Source organism: Scardinius erythrophthalmus, assembly GCF_964197995.2.
Source record: "Scardinius erythrophthalmus genome assembly, chromosome: 4".
In the NCBI taxonomy this organism is placed as follows: domain Eukaryota; kingdom Metazoa; phylum Chordata; class Actinopteri; order Cypriniformes; family Leuciscidae; genus Scardinius; species Scardinius erythrophthalmus.
This window is the reverse complement of record NC_138224.1, coordinates 19026442-19045851: the sequence shown is the minus strand read 5'-3', so window position 1 is coordinate 19045851 and position 19410 is coordinate 19026442. Positions and strand designations below refer to the sequence as shown.

General features: G+C 35.6%; 1 protein-coding gene across 2 annotated transcripts; it reads left to right on the top strand.

Annotated features, from left to right (window-relative positions):
• Nucleotides 1-2654: 2654 nt before the first annotated feature.
• Nucleotides 2655-18718, top strand: rbm17 (RNA binding motif protein 17). Of its 2 annotated transcripts, XM_081363293.1 has the most exons (14): nt 2655-2764; nt 3103-3250; nt 3656-3772; nt 7590-7756; nt 7932-7997; nt 12015-12130; nt 12297-12347; nt 12963-13089; nt 13909-14060; nt 14279-14326; nt 14973-15049; nt 15666-15764; nt 15860-15932; nt 17890-18718. In XM_081363293.1, exons 2-14 carry the CDS (start codon nt 3128-3130, stop codon nt 17991-17993), a joined length of 1320 nt encoding a protein of 439 aa, XP_081219419.1. In that variant the 5' UTR covers nt 2655-2764; nt 3103-3127; the 3' UTR covers nt 17994-18718. The 2 variants fall into 2 exon arrangements, with proteins under 2 accessions (XP_081219419.1, XP_081219420.1); XM_081363294.1 differs by lacking the exon at nt 7932-7997 and having other exon boundaries at nt 2681-2764.
• The last annotated feature ends 692 nt before the right edge of the window (nt 18719-19410 follow it).

Sequence of the window (19410 nt, the reverse complement as noted above, 5' to 3'; positions counted from 1 at the left end):
TTTTTTTTTTTCTGTCATTATGGAGTATAGATTTGTTTGAAAAAAAAATTCATGCTAAAATGCTTTAAAAACATTTTTTTTTCAAACAAATCTATACTCCATAATGACAGCAAAAAAAAAATAAAATATATATATATATATAATATATAAAAATATAATTAATATAAAAAAATATTCATAATAATTAAAAATGTAAAATATTCAGACCCTTACTTCTAAGATACTTCTAATTTATCTACGGTGCACCATACTTTGACATGCGCTGCATCCGAATTCGAATACTTCCTATCTGAAAACCAGTAGCCTGTGCCAGCAGAGCAGTCTGTCCAAATACCACAGCTGGAGTCCAACTGTGTTAAATTCAATTGATTTATGACATGATTTGGAAAGGCACACACCTCCTGTCTATAAGGGCTGTGTCCGAAAGCTGAAAAATGCTGACTCCGCAGCAACATATTGCAATGTCCAAATCCAATGATTATGTAACATTCTGTCTATTGAGATACCTTAAATTTTTGAAGGCAATATAGGCCTATTCTTCATTGTCCATGATATTTCACTATCTTGTGCGTTCGATTCCATGACAGTTGAACGAAAAAATAAAAATGGCATTTGAAATTGGGGCTGGTGGTCAGTTTGTGAGTAAAAGTATATTTTTGACCAACTTTGTCCACTTTTGATGTAATTTCTATCGAGAAAGGAAACGGCAAGCGCCACCTACTGTCAGAGAGTGAAATTGCATTTTAATTCAGTCTGTCTGCTGTTTTTGTTTTGTGCAGTTTAATGTAGCATAATTATTTCACAAAGATAAAGTTAGACCATTCTGTTTTTGCTTTAAATCTTGAAATTCTACAATCTAATTTAAATAAAAAACAACTGCATACTTTTTACATTTATAAAAGGTCGATGTAAATGCTGTTTTTCAAACTTATCTGTTTATCAGTGAATCCTGGAAAAGAACATGCGTTTTCAATCAGCACAACCATTTTGAGCAGTGAAAGCCTTTTGTTTCAGCATATTAGAAGGATTTAAGGATTGTGTAACCCTGCAGATTGGTGACTAGCCTTTAGTTTTGAATGCTTTGCACTGGTAGGCTACTAACACATTTATGTGCTTAGGGCATATACATATTTTTGTCCAATAAAATGCTCTAAGAGTATCTGCACTCATTCTTGTGGCACCATCAGCCTGTCATTATATCATTTTAATGACTTCCAGAACAATTAGTCACCTGGCATTTTAAGCTCAAGTGACTGCATGGCCTAAAAGATATTTGAGATTTTTATGTTGGTTGTAGACTTAAAATATTAAAATATACTTAGAAAATGAAGCTTTTTCCCCTGATGTTTGATCCATGGGACTGGACACCAGTTATTCATAGTGTAAATGGGCGAATAAATCTGGTTTCACGTTAGGCAAACCACTGCAGTGCGCACACAGTCTGCTTCGGTCCAGAGACACGATAGCACAGAGTGGATCACATATGCGCGAGTCGGTGCATGCCAGAAAATGTATCAGACCCATTTGGATTCTGCACAGAATGATATATTTTAAAGCAATATATGGAGGAGAAACAGTTCGAGATTAGGAGGAAACTGCGGCTTTACCAAGCTCAACAGCTCTAAAGTTAAAACTTGAACTCTGAGTTGCCTAATAATGGAACAAAAATATATGGGAATATACTGCAAAGTATAATGTGATATATTACATGATACATTTCCATTTTCACATCCATTTTTCAATATACTGCAATATATGCTTTGAACATGTAGGCTATGGCATTATACATATAAAATATTTAGAAATGCATTACATGTAATATTCAGTATTCAAAATTGTATCCTTTATTATGTACATATATTGCACATACATGTTCCCATATGTGAATGTATGTTGTGTACACATTCACGGAATGAGTTACAATCAGTGGTTACAGACTTCTAGTTCCCAGCATGCTTTGCTTTTGACTGTTAACGGAGAGTAAATGTTAAAATTAAGTGTCAATATTAAAAGTGTCCAATATCATATGGGGGGAGATACATACTTCCAAATCTACCGTACATAATTTAATTCTTAATCACTGTTATAATAGAGCTGAAAACTAGCAGAACGGGAAGTTATTGAACTAATATTCATTTTCATGTTGTCCCACGGGTCAAAATTTAAGCGCATTTTTCATATTTTGCTAATTATCTGGCAGATAATTTTACTTGTTTTATGTCAAATGCATCTTGAAATAAGACCAAAAAAACTCCAAGAAAAAGCATTTTTTGCATCGTGAATGAATCTGCAGTGATACATGATGCCACTAGAGGCGCCAGAACGCTTGTTTGTACTGTATTTTAGTTATCTCTTTGAACGTTTGTGAGCTCCTCAAATTCTTGATTTGATTTTGTTAACCCTATTGTACTCTTATTTAGATTTTTATATTATTACCTTCCTGACACTTTATTATTTATTTTTGCAGATGTTTTTTCTTGTTCTGTTTCTGTTTTATTTCATATGCATTATTATTTAATATTTGCATATGAACGAAAGTCCATGCATAATGTTAATGTTTATTTAAAAAGCAAGGCTCCGTACAATAATAAAAAAAAGTAAAGTGAAAGAAAATGAGATTAATGATATACGTGACGCGAGTGCTTTGACCCGGTAACGGCGGTTTGGCCACAGTCTGTGATGTCATCCGCCCGCGACATCACTCTTGTAGCATGATATGCTAACCGACAGTGCAGAACGAGTAGAGCATTTATTTTCGTAAAAGGTTTGTATCTAGCTTCAGATATTTGAACAGTTAAAATGCATGAGTGGTTTAAGCTTACACATTAATAATTTAGTATATTTATATAGTACAATAAGCGTTGGAAGCCGTTTGGAAGTGAATGCTAAATGCATAAATAATACTTGACTGTAAGAACCATGTTTTATCATTTTTGAACGGAAGTTCTAACTGCAGGTTAATTTTGAATGTGGTTTTATGTTTAAAATACATATAGACGTCTAACTGACAACTTGTGTGATACTTTAGCTTCTGTTACATTGCACACTGATGTTTGGAACATGTTTATATGTATAATCCTGTTTCATGTTTGTGTATTTCAGTGTTTTTATTTGGGAAGGAGGTAAAATGTCTTTATATGATGATTTGGGGGTCGCAACGAGCGACACTAAAACAGAAGGATGGTCTAAAAACTTTAAACTGCTTCAGTCTCAGCTGAAAGTGAAGAAAGCTGCATTGACACAAGCAAAGGTGGGTCAGTGTTTATGCCACATGCCTGACAATAATACAGTGTGTCTCCTTCTTATATTAATAACCGGAGAGTTTAGGTGTCAATGTTCCCTTTATCATGTAAAACCTGAAAATATTAGGGAATTTTAAAATAGTTTTCCATGAAAAAATCTGAAATGTTTTAATTTATTTTGTTTCTATTATTGGTTTGATTTAAAATATTTAATTGGCGAAAAATGGATCATTGTGAGTAATATCTCTATCATATATTATGTTATTTATAATATAATAAAATATATCATACAGATAGTTCTATATATGATTATCCAGTAACTACAAATAACTTGAAAAGTTATGGAAATTAATTCTTTAGTCATGGAAAGTTGAAAAAGTGTGACCGACAAATGAAACTGACTTATTTTGCAGACTCAGAGGACGAGACAGTCAAATGTTCTAGCTCCGGTTATCGATCTAAAGAGAGGAAGTTCAGCAGATGACAGACAGATCTCTGATACACCTCCACACATCGCTGCAGGGATGAAGGTAAACAATGTGTATATTACCGTCTGATTATGCACGATTTAGGGAATTTTTTTTTAAAGCTCCAGTTTAGATGTGTTGGCTTTAGTGGCCGACAAAATTGTGTTTATGTATCAATGGCCCTGTTTACACCTGGTATTAAGATGCGTTTTGGTCGATCGGATGACAAGTACACGAGGGAGACACATACCCGTTTACACCTGGTGTTTTAATCTGTCTCTTTTGTCCACTTCTGTCCTGATGTCTTCAAGGGGACCGTCTATTGGCGGGTAAATGTATGGTTTTTTTCAGATCTTTAGATCTAATGGACTAAATAAGCTCACACGATTTACATATTTATGCGACTGGAGTCGATGGAGAAACGCCAAAGAGCATCCGCTTTAGTTTGTGCTCTGATACCACGCTGAACACGATGAGTGTTAGAAATCAGGAATGGTTGAGAACATTGTGCTTGGTAAGTTTTTCATCTGCAAACTGTTGGAAATTTCAGAAGCGAAGACCAGGAGACTTGGTTGTATCTTCAGCAGGATTCTTAATTAAGAATTAATTAAAATTAAGTTCTTTTTCGTTCTTCGTTTAGTGGTGAAACGAAGTTCAAAATACGTGAGCAGCGATATACTGTTATCAAACATACAACGCCACCCACACTGCTAAGAGAGCAAGGTTTAGATGAAAATGTAAATATATGCCGTGCTTTCCTTTCAATAACAAAATAAACACACAATAAAAGTGAGAAAACGGCGAAAATTTGAATAAAGCATTAGAAAAGCATCTGATCTTAGCAACGTGGATATGTTTATTTGCACAAACTCTACGGCACTCCATTAAAGTCACGTCATGTTTATTTATATAGCACATATACTATATATTGCTTCAAATCAAGCAGCTTTGTTGTATTAAACATTGACAACCAATGTCTCTACTATAAAGCAGCTCCTCCAGTGTGTTCATGTTTTCACTCGCAGATGTCTGACCTCGGCCTCCACACACACCTACCTATTATGTAATCTCCACGGACCAATGATTGTACAAAGCTGTTTAGCAGCCGGAACTAACTTTGGCGAGCTGTTTTTCCATTTCGGCCTGGTTTTGTTCGAAATTACGTCACATCGGTTCGCTCTTCGATTTCGCTTGAAGTATATCGGGGGCTGGACATTGTATTTTATAGGCCTTGAGTGGGCAGTCCTGTATTAGTTCTTTTCAAATCTACAACTGTTGACACATGCGACAAGTTATGGTAACATGTCGTACAAATTACATGAACAGAAAACCATGTAGCATAAGAGTGGAATTTCTGAAAGTCCATGGCGCCTGAATAAATGTGAAGTCCATTTCCTGTGGAGTCTGTTTCCCACGTAGAGTCGCTCAGAATCAGATGAAACTTGTTCATGGATGTCTGAAGTGGTGCTTTACACCAGGGTTCGAACGGCACCCTCTTCGTTAAAAGCTAGCGTATGGAAAATTGGCAATTTCATTGTTACCTATTTAGTATTTTTTGTATGAAAGCTGCTTTCAGCAGCCTATTTAGTTTTCACATCAATACACTGTAAACCGATCTGTTATACGTACGTTGTATTGCCCTGCAATATGTGCAATGCCAGTCACAAAAAGTTACATTTTGACTGTGCTCTCTGCAGATGTTCATTCACTTTTTTTTTGTATAAGCTGTTTTTGATTGTGGTATACAGCAAACATTTCAAGTCATAACTCTTTATTATTTAGTTGTGAATAAGAGAGGCTTTGTATGTTACTAATTATGCAGAATATGCAAGTCCACAAGCATTATATGAGGGCTGCTGGTACATAATTCTATATTTTTTAACAAAAACTGTTTGTGATTTTGCTACAGCAAAATGTTTTTTCGTCTGAAGGATTATATTGCTCATTGGAAATAACAAGAGGATGTTGGTTAGAAGTCTATTATTAAATGCTAGAGATTCAGAATATGCTGAAGTTTGTGTTAATTTACTACAAGTACGCTGCTAGTACAGGCACACATTTATTTTCCTGTTGGTTCTTTGCAATGTTCAAATCACTTCCATTTGTTTTATTAATAAAATTAATATTGGAAGATGGAAGTAAGTTTGTAATGGGTCATCATAAATACTTTGCTTTAAAAGTACCAAGTAAGTAAAAAAAAAAAAAAAAAAAACGTTAATAATCGATAATCGTTACCCTCTGAATCGTAATCGAATCGTGAGGTGCCTAGAGATTCCCACCCCTAATCTGAAATGAGAAAGTAAGTGTGCTTACCTCATTTAGCAAGAGTGTTTAGTAAAATTTAGCCTTAATAATCCACAGTATGTGTAGGCCTATGACAATGTGTAGTAAATTACCTAAAAAATCAAAAACTGTTTCTTTGTATTTATTTAAATTTAACATTTACTGTCAATATTGGGCTTGTGGATCATGTGGGTACTAGGGTACTCTTTGCTGTGTGTGGATAACCATGTCGGTCAGCCACCACCGAAGACCAATTTTGACCCAGTAAAAACCCTGCAATCTGTTTTCAAAACATGCAACGATTACACATATGTCTTTTATGTCAAAAACAAATGACATTCTCATGATTAGAAAGTCAAGTAAGGATTATGTAAGGAAATCTATGTAACGTAAGATTTACAAAATTGATCATGTATAAGCAACAGCATTGATTGAAATCGCATAAGAAAAAATATTTCTCTTGCAACCCATCAAACCACAGCCGTGTAACAGTTTGTCTTGTTTATTTCATTCCTGTGTGTTTTTCATGTGCTTCAGTTCAGTCTTGATATCCTGCTGCTTAGTCTCCTTGGTTACAGATTACCTGCAGCTGTCTGTCATTCCCTGTGTACTTATACAACGTTTCTTTCAATTCATTGTCGTTTCTCGTCAATGTAAGTGTGTTTTCCCCTGCGTTAATCCTGTTTCCTGTATTTGATTTTAAAACCTGTTTCCTTGAAGTATTCCTTGTCGTGAGAGTTTCTATTCACCTATTCTATTCAAATGCTACTCCTCCTAGAGATCTGTCTATCTCCGTCCGTCTGTCCGTCCTAGCTAGCTAGCTAACTTTTAAAACGACAAAATTAAAACTATTACAAACTGAAAAACTTAGAGCTTTTAAAACTACTTCAAACTTTCTGGCTTGGATTTTTTAAGCCTACTTTAAAGTTTGTCTTTTCAAAATTTACCATCTAGTTTTTATTGTAGTATGATTGTCATTACTAAATACAAATATTTAAAAGTAATAAGAAATAGGCCTATTACTCTTGTAATATTACTATTGAAATATTTAAGAAATGTATTATAATAACAATAATACATGTATTTTACAGTTCAACTGTAAAATGACAATAATAATATTTATGGGTGTCTTAATTACTTAATTTTCAAATGTTAACCCATCAAGCTTTAATTTAGTCAGAAAACCCTTGGAACTTAGAAAGCCCTTTACACTTCTCTTTTGTTGACAGCAGCAGGTTGAAAAGCACTTCTCATTACACTTTTATGAAGATGGTTGATGCGTTCCCAAAGCGACCCAAACTCAGAGCAGATGCAGAGATCACTGAAAACACCGGATAATGACCTACTTGCATGTTAAAGATCATAGCCTTTGCACAATTTCTGTTTTATCTTGATTAATCTTGCAGCCCTACGGACCTCTATGCTTTTAAAAAGGTGACATCACAGCATTTGATCTGTTAAAATCACAACCCTTCCTCCCAGTAATATGTTGCATTAAAAAATTAATGAGGATTTCTCACTAAGTGGTTCATTATACTAAGATGATCTTCTTAGAACATTAGGTTTCATTGACTATGTCTGTGTGTGTCCATTTTAGGACTCTGTGTCAGGTGGGTTTTCATCCGGAGATGTGCTGATTCCATTAGCTGATGAGTATGACCCCATGTTTCCCAACGACTATGAGAAAGTGGTGAAGAGACACAGAGAGGAACGACAAAGACAGAGAGAGCAGGAGCGACAGAAGGAGATTGAGGAGAGAGAGAAGTATGCATCCATTATTGAAGAAAATGGCTATAACTCGTTAAATAATGCGATATTCGATATGCGATATACGATAATGCTTTGAGTGTGTAAAATACATTTTTAATTTTATTTCATTATATTTAAAAACTGAAAATGATATAACCAATATACATGTTTTACATTCTATTTTTTTAAGAGAAGAAAGCATCTCTACAACTTCTGAAAGTCAACAACAGGGTTTTACTGTAGCGTTACATAAAAAGTAAGTGTCATTTTAACGTCAGTGCAAACGCAGGGTTTCAGGTAGGCCTACATTAGGTTTATTTACCGACAGAAATTGAATTATCAAATGTAAAAATAAAACACTGCTTCACTGTATGAATTAAATATAGACTGATTCTTATTAAAGTTGCAAAATGAATTCAGTCAAGAGCAGTGAGTGATTTTCTCTTTGTCTGTTGTTTGATTAACAATAAGCACACAGACAGAAGTAGGTTTGTCAGGTACACTTTAAGAGCTGCACTGATCCAATATATTGTTATATGCACGCTTTTTACTCCACTTACTAAATAACTAATTGTTTTTACGTTAATACTCACCAAGATGGCATTTTGACAATGTTGTGTGTATTTTTTGGTTATATAAACTGTGGAACAGAACTGAAATCAGTATTATGCTGTCTGAGAGGCGGCTTTCTGTGCGCGTGTGTAGGCATGTCAGATGTATGTAACAGTCATGTGTCTAGTCTATTCTCTTATGTCTGCATCAACCGAAAACTTTGAGTTTTTGTAATCTTTTGAAGTATTAAAACCATTCAGTTATTGTTAGCCATTGCGATATGCATATATTCCGATAATTTATATATCATGCAGAAGAGCTGCACAATTAATCGAATTTCTAATCGCATTTATGATTATGGATGCCACGATTACGTAATCGTTCAAATCCGCAATAAAAAAAAAGTCCATTTACATTATTCTGCCTGCTTAAGAGGTGTGTTTAGAGCATGTTACGTTGTGAGGGAATATCGGCTACTTCAGAGAACCCAGCACAATAGGAATTATCAGTGACGTAAGTGTACACTGGTTGGTCCAACACACGCGAAACACCAGCACCTGCCATTTTTAAAAAGCCATGTACACAGCCCATTTACTTCATAAACTAACTCTATGAACATGAAAAACAGGAGAAAGTCCAACACAACTTTTGAGTCGACCAAGCGAAACATGATTATGTATTTCTGCTCAGCTGGCGACATTGGGCATCAACCACGCAGCAAACGCTAATACTTTTTCATATACTGTCTGCTTTGTATAACAGTTCTATCTAATAATATACAACCCCAAATCAGAAAAAGTTGGGACACTGTACAAATTGTGAATAAAAACAGAATGCAATGATGTGGAAGTTTCAAATTTCAATATTTTATTCAAACTACAACATAGATGACATATCAAATGTTTAAACTGAGAAAATTTATAATTTTAAGGGAAAAATAAGTTGATTTTAAATTTCATGGCATCAACACATCTCAAAAAAGTGGGGACAAGGCCATGTTTACCACTGTGTGGCATCCCCTCTTCTTTTTATAACAGTCTGCAAACATCTGGGGACTGAGGAGACAAGTTGCTCAAGTTTAGGAATTGGAATGTTGTCCCATTCTTGTCTAATACAGGCTTCTAGTTGCTCAACTGTCTTAGGTCTTCTTTGTTGCATCTTTCTCTTTATGATGCACCCGGATCCTTCTACGCAGCCATGATATTGTAATTGATGCAGTATATGGTCTGGCATTGTCATGTTGGAAAATGCAAGGTCTTCCCTGAAAGAGACAACGTCTGGATGGGAGCATATGTTGTTCTAGAACTTGGATATGCCTTTCAGCATTAGCTGCTTTCCGACCGGAGGAACCTTTTCACAGTTCCTAGAACTATTGGCTATAGTACCCGGATGTCGGCGTGTTCGCACCGCAGGAACTAGGAACGATTTTAGTTCTAGGAACTCCATTTGTAGGAACTAATTTAGCTCCTACTTCAGAGTAGGGTCTAAACCAGCACTATAGGAACTATCCGTGACGTTAGTGTATGCTGATTGACCGAACGCACGCGGAACACCAGCACCCGCCATTTTTAAAACAGCTAGAATGTAAACACACAGATTATAGCCTATATATTTACTCCAGAAACTAACTATACAAACATGGAAACCAGTGATAGATGGGTCTCTAAACCTTAAATGCTAAAGAGAAAATCCAACGCAACTTTGAGGGGACCACGCCAAACATGATTATGTAGGCTAATAACCTTTTTTCATATACTGTCTACTTTCTATAACAGTTCTATCTAATAAGATATTAAACAGTACTGTTAGACAGATCGCTAACTAATAAACACAGAGAATGCGAGCATTGTTTGCTCTGGCGTTCTCAGCGCCGCCAAAATAAAGGTCCGTCGCGCCATCAAAATAAAAGTCACCGTGCTTGCGTCACTCCCTTACCCCTCCAACCAGTTCCTATGGCCACTTGGCCAGTGCGAACGCAAAGAGCAAAACCGAGTTTGGGGGAGAGTAGTTCTTAGAACTGTTTAGAAGTGGACAGTTCCTAGAACTACTTGGTCGGAAAGCGGCTATTGATGGTGCCTTTCCAGATGTGTAAGCTGCCCATGCCACACGCACTCATGCAACCCCGTACCATCAGAGATGCAGGCTTCTGAACTGAGCGCTGATAACAACTTGGCTTGTCCTTGTCCTCTTTAGTCTGGATGACATGGCGTCCCAGTTTTCCAAAAAGAACTTCAAATTTTGATTCATCTGACCACAGAACAGTTTTCCACTTTGCCACAGTCCATTTTTAATGAGCCTTGGCCCAGAGAAAACGCCTGTGCTTCTAGATCCTGTTTAGATATGGCTTCTTTTTTGACCTATAGAGTTTTAGCTGGCAACGGCGAATTGCATGGTGGATTGTGTTCATGACAATGTTTTCTGGAAGTATTCCTGAGCCCATGTTGTGATTTCCATTACAGTAGCATTCCTGTATGTGATGCAGTGCCGTCTAAGGGCCCGAAGATCACGGGCATCCAGTATGGTTTTCCGGCCTTGACCCTTACGCACAGAGATTGTTCCAGATTCTCTGAATCTTTGGATGATATTATGCACTGTAGATGATGATAACTTCAAACTCTTTGCAATTTTTCTCTGAGAAACTCCTTTCTGATATTGCTCCACTATTTTCCGCCGCAGCATTGGGGGAATTGGTGATCCTCTGCCCATCTTGACTTCTGAGAGACACTGCCACTCTGAGAGGCTCTTTATATACCCAATCATGTTGCCAATTGACCTAATAAGTTGCAAATTGGTCCTCCAGCTGTTCATTATATGTACATTTAACTTTTCCGGCCTCTTATTGCTACCTGTCCCAACTTTTTTGGAATGTGTAGCTCTTATGAAATCCAAAATGAGCCAATATTTGGCATGACATTTCAAAATGTCTCACTTTCAACATTTGATATGTTATCTATATTCTATTGTGAATAAAATATTAGTTTATGAGATTTGTAAATTATTCCATTCCTTTTTTACTCACAATTTGTACAGTGTCCCAACTTTTTCTGATTTGGGGTTGTATTAGACAGGACTGTTAAACAGATCGTAAACTGGTGAAGACGGAGAATGGGAGCACTGTGAGCTCAGGCTCTGGCGTTCTCAGCGCTGTCAGAATAAGTCTCAACAAGAAGCGCGGCTTACGTCACTTCAGAGTTCCTACTGGCAGTGTGAATGCAACCAGGGAAATGGACACAGGGGAACATTAGTTCTCCGGGAACCACCATGGTGGCTAGTTCCTATAACCACCCAGTGCGAAAGCCCCTATTATTAAACTATGCATATTTTTCCTTTTTTTGTTTTTTTAAGAAGAAGAAGAAACCAAACCATTGTTTAGTTGACATTTGAGGCTTAATGCTATACAGAAGCAATAAAAGTTTTTCTGGAAGAGTGTTTCCAGCTTGTTTTTTATTTTTATATAAAAATATGGCACGCAGTTGCTTCAAACAATGGTATAATGCTATTTAAAACATCATTCAATGTAAATTGTGAAACAAATTGTGTGTAATAATTGTAGCTGGTAAGATTACACAGAACTAAATGTTTTTTTTGTTTTTTTGTTTTCTTCATAAAATCTTATTTTTGCTGCCTGTCTGAACACAGCCTTAAACATTTGCCTGATCTGCACAGATCAGTGTTGTTTTGTTGTCCATTGTGTTGTGACCATTTTGCCCCTGTCTGTTAGGAAACGTAAAGAGAGGCATGAAGGAGGGGGAGCTCCAAGCGGATTTTCACGTTTCCCGAATCCCGAAGGCGAATCAGATGAGGAGGAGGATTTTGAGAGAGAAAAGAGGAAGAGGAGTGAGTTCCCAATGAAACATTTCTTCATCCTAATTTCTTTTATATCGAATTGATTGTATATTGACAATTGTGATTAGATTATCCAAGATGTTAATACCATGTTTAAACAAGGGCTCTTGCTATAATCTTCTGTGTGGTTATAAGATGTCGTTCATATGGCATACAGGTATGGGTGGAGCTGCCATCGCCCCTCCGACATCATTAATGGATCGAGAATGTAAGTACATCCCATAGACCTTTTTAGAACCTTTATTTTCCTGTTTTGCCACATTTAAAATCAATAACACTGATGAGCCAAAGCATTATGTCCAGTCACAGGTGAAGCAAATATCGTTGATCATCTCCTAACGAGGACACATATTAAGGTCTGGGTAGATTAAATGGTAAGCAAACAATCAGTTCCTCTCCTGTTGGATGCAGGAGAAATGGGCAGGGATAAAGATATGATCTGCACCCTGGCACACTGCACAAATTGTTCAGGAATGAACAATTGAGCATCTGTGGGATGTGCTGGACCAACAACTTTGATCCACAGCGGCTCCACCTCACAACCTGCAGGACTTGAAGGATCTGCTGCTAAAGTCTTTATGCTAGATACCACAGGACACATTCAGGGGTCTTGTAGAGTCCATGCATCGGCGGGTCGGCGCTGTTTTGGCAGCGCTCGGAGAACTAACAGCATTTTAGGCATGTGGTCATAATGTTTTGGCTCATCTGTGTATGATTTTGTGTGTTTTCGCTTTGTCTCTAATAGGTTGCAGCTTTACACAGTCTTAAATCCAGTTGCGGGAAATGTTAGTTAGTAAAAAAACTGTGTTTGTTGTCATGACAGCATCATATTCATATGATGAAGATGGTCGCCAGAGGTCGAAAGCGGCTATACCACCTCCTGTGTTTGATGACTTGGATAGACCACGATCTCCCCCTGGACCAACTAATTCATTCCTGGCCAACATGGGGTAAGTGTCCTTCCATGCACTCAGAAACAAAGAATCCCTCCCTAGACTCATAAAGTCATTATGATTTATAAATATGTTATTGTTGCACTGATTGGATGAACGCTTTGGTTCTGATTTACACCAGAGAATTTTGATTTCCAGAAAATTCAGATCCACAAAAACCTATATATACATTATATATACATTTAAGATTTAAGTCATTTTGATTTTGCAAAGAAATTGTTTCAACAAAAGAATCTAAATGTTACTAGAAATAGGGATATGTAAGAAAAATGTTCATTTGAATTTAATCTAAATTATTTTAATTTTTAACAAGGACATTTTTATCATTAAATTTTAAATCAGAACATTTAACCAATAATATTTAATTAAAATTATTTTTTTAGATTTAGATTTTACAAGAAAATAGTATTTAAGTATAGTTAGTTAGTATATTTGAAATTTAGCATTTAGATTTAACCAGAACATTTTGATTTAACCAATAAATAAATCTTATATTTAATTTAAATGATTTTTAAACAATAAATTTCGATTTCCAAATGTATATATATATATATTTAAAATTAAAGATTTAATATTTTAGCTTTAACCAAATATTTTTAATTTAAATTAATTTCCAAAGAATGTATTGGTAAAGAATTTAGATTTAACCAAAGGGTTTAGATTTTACCAGACACGTTTTGATTTAACAAAATAATGAATAAATCTTGTAATATTTAATATAAATCAAGATTTAATCAATGAATTTAGATTTCCAAATAACTTATTTTAAAGAAAATAAATTTAAATCTATAATTTAAAGTCCTGTGTGTTTTTCAGTGGTACCGTGGCTCATAAAATCATGCAGAAGTATGGATTTCGCGAAGGACAGGGTCTGGGGAAACATGAGCAGGGGTTGAGCACGGCGCTGTCAGTGGAGAAAACCAGCAAGCGTGGTGGCAAGATTATTATTGGAGACTCAACGGAAAAGAGTGAGATCACATCCACACACACCCACACACACAAACACAAAAACACAGCAACCATGTACAAGCTCTCACATCAAGGATTCTTGTTTTTTTTCTGTTCCTTTTTATTGTTTCGAGTGTCATGTTTGTTTTCAGTTCCATGTGTTGTCATTTGCGCAACCATGTACCCACTGTGTGAGTGTATCATTTGGTTCATTCACATTTGTTTGTGTTTGTTTCAGCATCAGCATCCAGTCAGAATTTGCCTGATCCACATGGCTCTAATTCAGGTTTGATTTGATTTAATTTCCTGTTTCCCATATCAATCATTGACTTACAACAGTTGTTTGTTTGCATCTGTATGTGTCTTCACCACCCACATGAACACATCTGTGATCAATTTTTCATAAGGAAACAGAATTTGTCCCCATCATGCCTGTTATGTAAACAGTGGCAACAGTAATTTCCCTAACATAAGCAAACGGGTGTTATAGTAAAACAATTTCAGATGTCCTTTCATAAAGTATCTGTTCAGTATTTTTATGTATTTCTGTCTCTTTATTTTAATCATTTGAACCGTTTTCTTAACCAAACAGCCATTAAATTCATGTTTAATGCAAGATTTAAAATACAGTAAAATAATCAAGGCTTGTTTCCCTTTTCACTACATGAACTCAAAGGAAGCATCATATTTAATCATTCTCATTTATATGCACCAGTATAACAATACATAGTCATAAACAGCAATATTTACATGCATATACAGTACCATTCAAAAGTTTGGGGTCAGTGAAAATTATTTTTTGAAATAAATTATTACTGTTTTCAGCAAGGAGGCATTAAAATCAGAGTGGACATTCATTAAAAGAAGCTGACTTTTCTTTTATATGAAGTTTTGAAATAAATGTAAATTGAAATATGATATCTGTTTTATAGCTGATCCCTCAAAGAAAAACGATACCAACCCTCTTACAGAGATTCTCAAATGTCCAACAAAGGTGGTGTTGCTGCGGGTAAGCTGTGTCAATCAGTCTAAATTAAATTAAACTTCATAAATGTGTGTTTTGGAGACTCTTCAAGTGAAACGCATGGGAGACTAGAATGCTGATTGATTTCAATAGTTTGACATTAGCATGTTGCTAAGCTAATAAGACAATAGTCTATAAGAATAATATTGCATAAAATAATTTTAATACAAGACCTTTTTATTTATCTTTTTTATTGAGACACTTTATTATTTATTGAAATATAAGTATCTCCTATCATTTTTCACATCTTTGGATGAATTTCCTTTTTTGTGATGATACATGCAATTTTTCCTTAAAGTCAAGTCCCAGCAAAAAATGCTTCTAATAAATATATCAATTAAATAAAAATTGAAAAGCAATTGTTTTTTCCATTTATGTTGAAGCACTTCAATTATTTAATTCATTACAAGAATCCCCAATTAACTTCTCACTTCAATACAGTGACGGTGCAATTCATTTTTTGTCATTTTCGGTGCAATATTTGCTGCCGGTCCTAGTTAATTTCTGCCCTCTTTTGACTTTATTTTGAATGAGATGCTCAGGACAATTTAGTCAAAAGCATTTGTTGCTTAATCTGCACATAAAAACTGTATGTGTGTAGAACATGGTTGGAAGGGGAGAGGTGGACGAAGACCTGGAAGGTGAGACTAAAGAAGAGTGTGAGAAATATGGCAAAGTCACCAAGTGCGTCATCTTTGAGGTGAGGGTCATGTCGAGCAAGTTTTCTTGTGTATGTAAGCTGCAGATGTCATCTCTCGCTGACATGAAACCTGTGTGTCTGGCTTTTGTTTCCAGATCTCAGGTGTGACTGACGATGAGGCCGTTCGCATTTTCTTGGAGTTCGAACGGGTTGAATCGGCTATTAAAGGTGAGCGATTAAAGGACAAACTTGAAGTGTGTGTGTAGATGGTCTTTATTTGAAGTGCCCCAGTTCTTGCGTAATAAAGCAGGTAAGTGTGTGAGGACTGTCCCTTAGGTGTTACATCACCTGGCTGGTTACATCACTTCCTCAAGGGATTGCAGACCAAACCAGTTTTTACTCACTCACTTTCAAACACTGACCGAAATATTAACAAGCTGGAAATTAACTCATCCTTCAAAACATTGTTATCCTCAAAAAGGACAGTTTTAAATGAATACATTTATTTGTATATATTTATATTATATTAGTTTGTGATGTGTGTGTGTGTGTGTGTGTGTGTGTGTGTGTGTGTGTGTGTGTGTGTGTGTGTGTGTGTGTGTATACACATATGTATGTATGTATGTACGTATGTATGTGCATATATATATATATATATTTATATATATATATATGTGTGTGTATATGTATATTTAATGTGTATATGTATATGTAAGGGACAATGTAGAGCGAGGCGGTTGTTATAGCGAATACAACCCCGACAGGCTGATCGGGACCCCGATAAACAACCGCCTCGCTCATCCTGCTTATTACATGGCTACCCACCAAATAAATCAATAATTTGACACAAAATATTGATTTAAAAAGGAGTTTATTGTTTTAAAAACGATTGTATTGCTTCCGCTAAAGAAAATAGTCCGTTCCATCTCTACGGTTAGAATCCTGTGTCCATAACAACGCTCTGTTTTTCATGGCAACGGTGTGTTATACTTTGCAGCGGTCTGTTATCAAGAAATAACAGACCGCATTCTACATTGGAATTCAACCAAGCCATGTAATAAATGTGTGTGTGTGTATATGTATGTATGTATGTATGTATGTATATATATATATATATATATATAGAGCTGTGGATTTCCCCTTGTTTTTTTTTAATAAGGGTATTTTTGATCATATACCAGATCATTATCAAGATGCCACTATCTTTCCTGTTTTAAAAGGGCTTAATGCTCATCGTCACTTATGATATCACATGGGAAAAACCAAACATTTTTTAATAACAGATTTAGCAGCAAAGCATACGTTCTTATTCCTTTTCTGCTTTTTGTGGTTGGTTGTCTGGGTCAGCTCTTAGAACCGTATATTTAGCACTATATAAATAAAAGTCTCAATATCCCAGGTGTAAATTTCTGCTCAAGAAATATTTCTTATCAATGTTGAAATCAGTTGAGCTGCTTAATATTTTTTTCAAAAAAAAAGTTCAAAAGAACAGCATTTATTTTAAACAAACTTTTGTAACATTATAAATGTAATTACTGTCTTTTTTGATCAGTTTAATGCATCCTTGCTGAATAAAAGTATTAATTTCTTAAACTTTCTGACCCCAAGCTTTTGAATGGCTACAAATCAAAATTTTGACAGATCATCACATAACATGAGCAGTTGGCATTTTTATTTTCAAAAACATTTGCCTGTAACACGATGACAAATTTAACTGCAAAGACAAAAAACGGGAAATTAAATAACATCCTGGCAACGCTTTGTTATATTGAAACAAAGCTCAGTATCTTTACACAGACTCTAAGGCCATCGTCTCGTGATATGTTTTAGGACAGTGCCATCAGCTGGTCAGAAGTTATAAACAATGGTAAATCTATCCATAGCATTTGAATTTCTTGTCCTAAAGTCACAGATGTTACAACCAAACAGTTCTATTTCAAATAACAATGTGCAATTTGTGCTCATGGCTTCATAATTGCAGCTTTATTAGAAATTGTTTTATATAATAGAATATATATTTATTTTTTCATATTTTAAATGAAATCTTATTTAATAGCATTTAATATAATCGTTAATTTGTGTCATGATGCAGTTCAATAGTATATTTACAGTAAATCTTTTGGTCTTTTTGAATGTCGACATAACAGTATTGTGTGCTGCTGTTGTTGTTTTTTCCCCTCCTCAGCTGTGGTGGATCTGAATGGGCGGTACTTTGGAGGTCGGGTGGTGAAGGCCTGTTTTTATAACTTGGATAAGTTCCGTGTTTTAGACCTGGGAGATCAGATGTGAGTGGGAGATCCAGACCTGCATAACCAGGAAAGAGTAAACACCAGGAAGAAGTCGTTTCTGTATATAGCATGAGTAATTTTATACACCCTTGTAAAACATTAGCTTATGTGCCCCTTCCCGCAATGCGTTTTGTAATGAGGATTTAATTTGCTCTTTTTTTTTTTTTTTTTTCTCTTGTCTCTCGAACGTCACAGTTAAAAATATCCTTTTGTCCTGTCCTTGTGAATAAGATGTGATGAAGAACCCAGAATTAAAAAAAGGTTTTGGGAGAATAACTTTGAGGGTTGGTTCTGTTTTAAACATAAAATGTGTCTCTTTAAATTTTCAACTTTTTCTTATCTCTTCACTTCTAGACTTTCATTGTGGTGCTTTCAAAGCAATGGTGCGGGTTTTACGTGAATACTCCAGTAGTTACTACATGGTTTTACAGAAAAGAACAATTGTATACTGATGTTGAATGGGGTGATGATGATGAAGATGATGATGTTATAATGAATGAGCCCTGGTTCATGATTTATATAATCAGACATCATGTCCCTGTGCGACTCTAGAAAGTAGGAAACCTACATTCTTCTGTTGTGACATAATGGCAACTCCCATGAGCCCTCACTCTATGATCCACACACTATTGATAGACTTAAAGTATTAAACTATTTCTTAATGTGTGTCTTGACCCTAACGGAAATAGGGTTTTGTGCGTTACTCAATAAAAGGTGACTTCAGTACATGCCAAGTTTCTCAGAAGCGTCTCTGTAGGATGTTTCAAATGCCTATAAATGCAGCACCTAAATAATATTTGTGTATTATCAGATAACTATGCATGATAGTGTATTTTCATGCAGAATGTGTGCGGATGCGTGTTAGACTGGGTCGGTGATGGTGTGATGTTCTGGTTTGGTGAGGACGACGCACTTACGCAATACGAAGGTGCTGGGGAATAAAGTAAAGAATAGACTGAACTCCATGAGGATTGACTCAAACAGAACAGATCCTCATCAAATGACTCTTATATGAGCAGAGAGTCTGAAACATGTCAGAACAGGGTTGAGCTGTTCAGGTCACAAGTTTAGCACTGGGAATTGAGCCGGTACGTTGTGTAAAAGTGCTAAAGGTATTACGGATGGGTTGTAGATGGGTTATGGCTTTGTTTGGATTAGTACTTTAAGTTTACAATTGCTCATAATTATGGTTAGGGGTTTGAAAATCAAACCCCAGATCCTACTCATATTTGTGCTGCAGACATGTATGATAGTTCAAATCGTGCTGCTTGTTGAAGTAAGGCATACTTTTTTTAAGAGTTGACCTGGTGCATAAAATTTGCAAAAATCCAGCCGGATCACACAATAATTTATCTATTTTACAAGTGTGCAATTTTGTAAGAATTTAATGAAAATGTCAGATTTGTATGAAAAAAAGG

Bases quoted from the DNA above. Each gene is read 5' to 3' on its own strand.
- rbm17 (XM_081363293.1), top strand. From the start codon at position 3,128: ATGTCTTTATATGATGATTTGGGGGTCGCAACGAGCGACACTAAAACA. The intron at 3,251-3,655 runs GTGGGTCAGTGT...CTTATTTTGCAG, and splicing joins CTGCATTGACACAAGCAAAG to ACTCAGAGGACGAGACAGTC. The intron at 7,998-12,014 runs GTAAGTGTCATT...CCTGTCTGTTAG, and splicing joins ACTGTAGCGTTACATAAAAA to GAAACGTAAAGAGAGGCATG.